The sequence below is a fragment of the Mesitornis unicolor genome, unplaced genomic scaffold (genome assembly GCF_000695765.1).
Source record: "Mesitornis unicolor isolate BGI_N332 unplaced genomic scaffold, ASM69576v1 scaffold20886, whole genome shotgun sequence".
Lineage (NCBI taxonomy): Eukaryota > Metazoa > Chordata > Aves > Mesitornithiformes > Mesitornithidae > Mesitornis > Mesitornis unicolor.
This window is the reverse complement of record NW_010191945.1, coordinates 2156-9785: the sequence shown is the minus strand read 5'-3', so window position 1 is coordinate 9785 and position 7630 is coordinate 2156. Positions and strand designations below refer to the sequence as shown.

The 7630-nt window shown below is 48.4% G+C and overlaps 1 protein-coding gene across 1 annotated transcript; it reads right to left on the bottom strand.

The window, feature by feature from the left end:
* Window positions 1-245: 245 nt before the first annotated feature.
* Window positions 246-4478, bottom strand: LOC104542553 (UDP-GalNAc:beta-1,3-N-acetylgalactosaminyltransferase 2-like; the record flags this gene model as incomplete). The annotated part of the gene is made up of 4 exons (XM_010186904.1): window positions 246-341; window positions 2274-2467; window positions 3368-3468; window positions 4331-4478. Coding segments are annotated over 4 exons (539 nt in total), but the record flags the coding sequence as incomplete, so codon positions are not given.
* Between the last annotated feature and the right edge of the window lie 3152 nt (window positions 4479-7630).

Here is a 7630-nt window from a genome sequence, read left to right as displayed (position 1 = left end):
TTGGCCTCATCTTCAGCTTGAACCTCCTGTGCTCCAGCTTGGGACCATTGCCCCTTGTCCTGGCATTGGACATCAAATTTGTATTTTTCAGGCTTTTGCCTTTTACTGGTGATAATGGGATGGTGAAAAAGCAATCCTGGATTCCAGGTTTCCTCCTGCCCTGTCTGCCCCCAGCACAGCCCATTCTCCCGGGCCGCTCTCTCCAGCCGTCGTGACGGCGCGGGCAGTTTGGACGCTGCTCGTACCTCGGGCAGGATGAACTGCTCCACTGGCTTGTACCACAGCCGGTTCACCTGCACCCCGCAGCTGGGTGGGCTGAAGCGGGCGCTGAAGAGGGCTTCCTGCAGCAGAGAACAAACACAACGCGCATCAGAAGTGCCGTGAGAGCACGGGAATCTCCATCAGCTCAGCCAGCGACGATGGGAAGAGGCTCCTGACCGTGTAAAACATAGTGATAGTTCTGATCTTACAACAGTCTCAGCCTCCACAGAATTCAGATGTTGGATTGATAATTACAGCATGGTCTGGGTGGGAAGGGACTCCACAGCCCCCCCAGTCCAACCTCCCATGGGCAGGGACACCCAAAACCAGCCCAGGCTGCAGGGAGGGGGCACCCACAGCTTCCCTGGCTCAGACCCATCTCCCAGTTTACAGCAGTTCTCTCCTCTGTTTAAACAGATCACTGCTATTAATGGCAACAGAGGATGTGACCCCTAAAACTTAACTGCTGCTGCATCACACAGGCCATCAGAGCTCTTAAATAACAACAAATGACATAAAGGTGCTGCACTGCCAGGTTCCCAATCCCCAGAAAACAATCTCCAAGCACTCCTATGATACCAATGTTTCTTCTCCACTGGAAGTAAAAAGCGAATGCAGATCAAGCTATTTGGCTCTCAACGTTTAGAATTCTGTTCAGCAAACATTAACCTGATTACAGTATCCTTATTTGCTATTATAAACCCAACTCTTTGGAAGTTCATCATAAAAGCTATAGTTCAGTCAATTTTCCATGCTTAATTTAATTATTAGCTTGAATTTATGATCTTTCTACTGTAGCGTAGCCCAAAGTCTTGAAACTGGCCTATCGAGTTCTTGGTAGAGATAAATGCAATATAAGAAATGCAACAACCATGCTCAGTGATTTTTCCAGGCCATTCTATCAAACCCATAACAGCCTGGGAGTGTGGGGAAGGATCACTGGAGTTTGAGTATTACCTGTAAATAAACAGCATTAAATAACAGTATTAAATAACAGCATTAAATAACAGCATTAAATAACAGCACTAAATAACACCAGTTTCTGGGAGTGTTAAAATGTCTTACCAGAAGATAAATCACAAGAAATCACAGCTGTCCTGCGTCTCTCTGCCCGAAGGCACCAGATGTGCCTTTCTGTAGGTGCATTTTAAATATATCCAACAGTTTATTTTTAATTTCTTAATGCCTATCGATACTTTCTAACCCCAAATGCAAGCAAGATTGTGTCTCGGATTGATCTTTCAAAAGGGCATCTAAATTAACTCCCAGCACTGTGTGAACTGCATCTTTCCCTCATCCAGGATGTGTGTGTACATACAATATGAGTTTACGATGCAGCAGAAGAAAAAGGCCATCGGTACACCTGTCATTAAGTACCTCTGTTCTAAATCACCACCAGCACAGCACCTCTTTCTGCAAGGACTCAATCTGCTGCAGTCATAGGAAAATTTTGGTTGGTTAAAATGGGCAGGTATTTGCTTAAGCTGTAGAGTTAAAAGAACACTTTGACCAATCGAGGTAATTAAAGTAGGTTGATGATTAAGTAGTTAGAATAAGTACTTAGAGGAGGTAAGTACCACGTTCAAGAGAAGAATAGATGTGATAAGAATTGAATAACAGCACACAGGATAATAGCTGTGGTCAGACAACTGTGAGAGTAGGCCACGGCTGTTCTTTTCTCTCCATGTCGAAATTATACAGGGGTAAGCTTTTGAACGAATTCGATGTCTTATATGGCATAATGGTGAGAAACCAATCAAGGTAAAGGGCCAATTAAAAGGCGGTCATTTTATGCAGGCTCGTATGATTTCGCTTTGTTCAAGATGTACAAATGGGCTGTGTGGACTTGGGAGCACAATTAGAGGAGCGATCCTCTGTGCCCCCCCAGCGCTGCAATAAAGAAGTGCCTGCTTATCTGCTGCTGCGTAGATAAGTTTCCTTGTTGTGTTTGTGACCCTGTCAACAAATTCACATAAGGAGACAAGATGCTCAGAAGACCCCGGGTGCCGCACCTCGTGCTCGGCCTGGTACAGCTTCACGGTGATGTTCCTCTGGAAGCCCAGCCCCTCGGCCTCGCCGAACACCCCCAGGCTGGTGATGACGATGGGGTAAAGCACGCGGAAGTTCACGCTGACCACTCTGTCCTCGGACAGCACCAAGGGCACGTCCTCGGGGAGGCCGAACGCCTCGATCTCCTGGTTCAGCACTGCATGAAGAAGACAAAGACAACGTGAGAAGACCTCCTCGTGGTTCCTGAACTGGAGACACGCTAAGCACGCAGACACACACAGTTAATTAGCACGGCTCTCAGGGATAATCAAGTGCTGGAGAAGGAAATGCAAGCTGCAGCAGTGAGAAACCTGGAGCGATGCAGCAACCTGCAACTGCAACTCAGTGCCTGCACATCCACAGGGAAAGGACCAGAAACAACACATCCACAGAGCCGAGACTAAAATGCCATTCGACTGCATGAGTATCTGTATATTAGCATATTAAAATAATTACTCATGTATCAAAATAGCGCACACCTCCACTTAGTTTGGCTGCCTGCTTTTTGGCACTAACGCCTCCCCGAGCCCTGAGCCCCTGAGTTTATTAGCAGTGGATGTTGCCATTCAGAGTAACACCAGCTTCATCTTACAGTGAATCACAGCTTAAGTACCAAGCGATCCTTAGTTAACTTGCAATTAAAGAGCAAAAATTAAATAGGGAAAAAAAAAAGGTGACGGGAAGAGTTTCTTAGGAATTTTTGTATGGCAGAATCTCCCTTTTCCCCCATGGTACGTTTCTTAATTGCTCCCTCTCCAGAGCGGTATCTGACAAACCCATAAATCAGCCAGAATTCACTTTGTCACCACAGACGCCCATCTGACTCTCCAAATTCTGGCGCCTCACTTCTTCCTTCACACACAACACCAGACCGGGTCATTCTGGGTCTCCCCAGCTTCATTTACGCAGGGATCGAGTGAAAACGTACGTTGTATGGGAGAGACAGGCAACATCTCTTGTCAGGACCGGCTGTGCCAGTTAAGCACCCCAAACTGCACTCAGAAAAGACGGCGACTCCTAGTTCGGATGACAGCACTTCTAGAAGTTAACGTCTTACCTGGGTTACTGATGTTCAGGAGCTTGCAGGAGTAGGGGTCTTCTCTGTCCTCCACTGGCACAGCGCAGCCACGTGCACCTATTATAAACTTCACAAGGACACTAAAATAATGTGGTTTTATTAACGCCAGCTCTCTGCCCTCCTCCCTCCACCTCCAATAAACTCACTGCATCACGACAGCCTGCCTTGCACAGGATTAAGCCTTTGAACCCCTTAAAAATCAGCAGTGAGAGGCTGTACCCAGAGCGACCACACGAACCCCACTGTAGGGGGGGGATTCAATTCCAAACCCACATCTGTGTTTCACGTAAGGATGCAGGGAGGTTGGCACCCAGGAATGGGACTGAAGACAGAAAACCACCCCAGGCAGCACTGAAGGACCCTGACGAGCTGGCTCTGTTACTTGATTCAAGATTATTCAAATATTCAGCATTCAAAAGGGAATGAAAAACACATAAGAAAGAAGGCAGACAGCAGCCAAGGAGGAGCAGGGACTCCAGGGTATCCTTTACAACGAAATGTCCCAATTTGGGGCTGTAGCAGAACAGGGGCTGCTTGGTCCAGTCCCAGTCAGGAGGCAGCAGTGGGGCCAGGGGCTGCTGTAGGGTTTTTGTGGTTCTCATCCTACCCGCGCTCAGGTGTCCTGCACTGCTGAGCATCCCAAGGTGCACACAACGCACCCAGGGCGACACAAAAAGGGGTAGGTCTGATACAGCACTAATGAACAGTGCAACGGACTGCAACAGCAGCAATGAACAGGAGATTACAGTTTATTCCTCCTAAAAAAAGAGCTACAGCCCAGAACAAGAAGCTTTCTTACACATTACTAAGCAGATAAAAATTATCAGACTACAAGATGATCACAAATAGAGCAAAAAAAGGAGGTACTTTCCCCAAAAAAGGATTAAATCAAGTCATTTAGGCACTATAGTCCCCCCCCAAATTGCAGCCCCTGGAGATTACCGTTGGCTGAGCACGGGATGCTGCCTCAAGTGCTTGAACCAAGTGTTCCTTATGACGCTGCGCAGCTCATGGTTGTGTCGAGCCGACAGCACCCCCACCACCACATCGTGGTGGCTCGGCCTCCACTGAGGAAAGAAGGCCAGAGGACCTGGGGAAACAAACGTTAATCACAGGCACGTGTTACATTAAAACGCATCTCGGGAGCGACAGCACCGGGAACCTGAAAACACCAGAACCCAGCAGCAGAACCGCTCAGCCTCGGGGAAGTATTTGACCTTCTGAAGCTGAACACGCGCTGCCTTCGCACTCCGGCTTCATCCACAGTCGGGTGCCACTGCCAGTACCTGTGAGCCATCGTTCAGATGTGCTTTTTTAACTTAGAGATCATGATTACTTGACTTCAAGCAGGATGATGACCAGCTCAGAGACCCGAGCAGCTCTGGCTTTGAGGCCGCAAGCAGCCAGGGCAGCAGCTGAAGCGAATTTGCGTGGTTGAATTCACACAGAATCACAGAACGTCAGGGATTGGAAGGGACCTCCAAAGCTCATCCAGTCCAATCCCCTGCCGGAGCAGGAACACCCAGATGAGGTTACACAGGAAGGCGTCCAGGCGGGTTTGGAATGTCTGCAGAGAAGGAGACTCCACAACCTCTCTGGGCAGCCTGGGCCAGGGCTCTGTCACCCTCACTGAGAAGAAGTTTCTTCTCCAATTTCAGTGGAACCTCCTGTGTTCCAGTTTGTGTCCGTTCCCCCTTGTCCTATCATTGTTTGTCACCGAGAAGAGCCTGGCTCCATCCTCGTGACACTCACCCTTGAAATATTGATAACCATGAATGAGGTCTCCCCTCAGTCTCCTCTTCTGCAAACTAAAGAGCCCCAGCTCCCTCAGCCGCTCCTCAGAAGGGAGATGCTCCACTCCCTCCATCATCTTTGTAGCCCTACGCTGGACTCTCTCCAGCAGTTCCTGTCCTTCTTGAACTGAGGGACCCTCATCAGAGATTCTGGAGCTAAGAGAGATTTGGCTTTAGCTTTAGCAGAGGATTGCTCTCCTCTCCTCTCATCTTTTTTTTTTTTTACATTAGGCTTCAGATAAATGAAAGAAAATGTAAATGTGAGGGCCCTCTAAACTGCTGCATACAACACACAAGATACTTTAAAAATCTATCTGTAAAGTGACCAAAAATACCAAGTCTGCACTGTGTGCTCCCACTGGAAAGAGCTGGGTTATGATCCAGATTGTGCTTCCTGTACCCGAGATTTCGGGATTATATTTTGGGTTTTTGGTTTAGGGGCTATTGACAACGGACAGCGCCCGACTCCCGGTCCCAAAGCTGAATAAACCAGTGCTCTGCAGCTGATTCTCAGAGCAGCACAGAAATACAGTGATATTTCCTGGGCATATTTCCTTTCCCAGTCTGTTTCCCACTAAATATTTGAGTTCTGAGCCAATTCTCTATGGGGCCCCTCAGTTCAAGAAGGACAGGAACTGCTGGAGAGAGTCCAGCGTAGGGCTACAAAGATGATCAAGGGAGTGGAGCATCTCCCTTCTGAGGAGCGGCTGAGGGAGCTGGGGCTCTTTAGTTTGCAGAAGAGGAGACTGAGGGGAGACCTCATTCATGGTTATCAATATTTAAAGGGTGAGTGTCACGAGGATGGAGCCAGGCTCTTCTCGGTGACAAACAATGATAGGACAAGGGGGAACGGACACAAACTGGAACACAGGAGGTTCCACTGAAATTGGAGAAGAAACTTCTTCTCAGTGAGGGTGACAGAGCCCTGGCCCAGGCTGCCCAGAGAGGTTGTGGAGTCTCCTTCTCTGCAGACATTCCAAACCCGCCTGGACGCCTTCCTGTGTAACCTCATCTGGGTGTTCCTGCTCCGGCAGGGGATTGGACTGGATGAGCTTTGGAGGTCCCTTCCAATCCCTGACGGTCTGGGATTCTGTGATTCTATAAAAAGTTTAAGTTATTTAAATACAATCTGTACTGACAGCAGCTACAAGCTTGTCAATACCTGAAGCTGAACATGAAATCCACAGCGCTGGCGCTCAGACCAACCCAAAAACCCGGCAGGAGGCCCCTGCACCCAGCCCTGGTGTTTGACTGCAGCAGCGCTGACAGCTCTCACTGCAAACACAGGTCCAGCAGCACCAAAGATCCGTCTTTATGTAGTTATAAACCATCACGACCTGTACATCAGACACACCGCATAGTCCGAATGCGGGCTTAGTTTTCCCTTATGCTGGTAAACACCAATAAAGACTAAAGTGTTTGTACACCAAGCATCAGATTGGGTCGGAGACATCACTTCTGATTAGAACCGTGTCTTTAAATCCAAATTAAAGAACATTAGCACTAAGAGAAGAAGTCTATGGGGTGACGCGACTCAGAACAGCTTAAGCTGGCACTTCTGGAGCGTGTTCAGAGCAGAGCCACAAGGATGGGGAGGGCTCTGGAGAACAAGCCTGATGAGGAGCGGCTGAGGGAACTGGGCTTGTTTAGCCTGGAGAAGAGAAGGCTGAGGGGAGACCTCATCACCACCTACAACTGCCTCAAGGGAGCTTGTAGAGAGGTGGGTGCTGGTCTCTTCTCCCAGGTGATGGGGGATAGAACAAGGGGAAACGGCACCAAGCTGTGCCAAGGGAGGTTCAGGTCAGAGCTAAGGAGGAAGTTCTTTCCTGAGAGGGTCGTCAGAAGCTGGCACAGGCTGCCCAGGGAGGTGGTGGAGTCCCCATCCCTGGATGTGTTTAAAGAGCGGGTAGACGAGGTACTTGGGGATATGGTTTAGGGGGTAGACAGGAGCGGTTGGACGTGATGATCTCAGAGGGCTTTTCCAACCGAGCCATTCTGTGATTCTGTGAAGTGAGTTTTTTAAAAAAGCCCACCTAAAAATAAGCTACTCGGATCAAACACACGTACTTTCAATTAGCTCCCATTTTTAAATGAGCGCTGTTTTTCACAACGTTAACGCAGCAGATGCTTCAGAGTTCACATCCCACTGCTTTCAGAAGAGACGGCTCCTGTTTCAGGCCATCCTCAGGCTCAGTGAGGCAGCACTACAGCGGTCTGAATTCGGAGGACTGTGTCTCCCAGGAGTAATGACATTTTACTTCTACATCACTGGAAATTGAAGGAAAAGCAGCTTACTTTCACAAAAAAAAACACCTAACGAATAAGCTCTGTGCTTGTTAGCAAAGGTTTCTGCTTCCTATGGAAAAGCAGCAACAACACTGGCTGAACTGTGAGGAAAAGAGATCCACGTGTTTCTGAACTTGCACTTTGAAAAATGGGAGGTAAAATG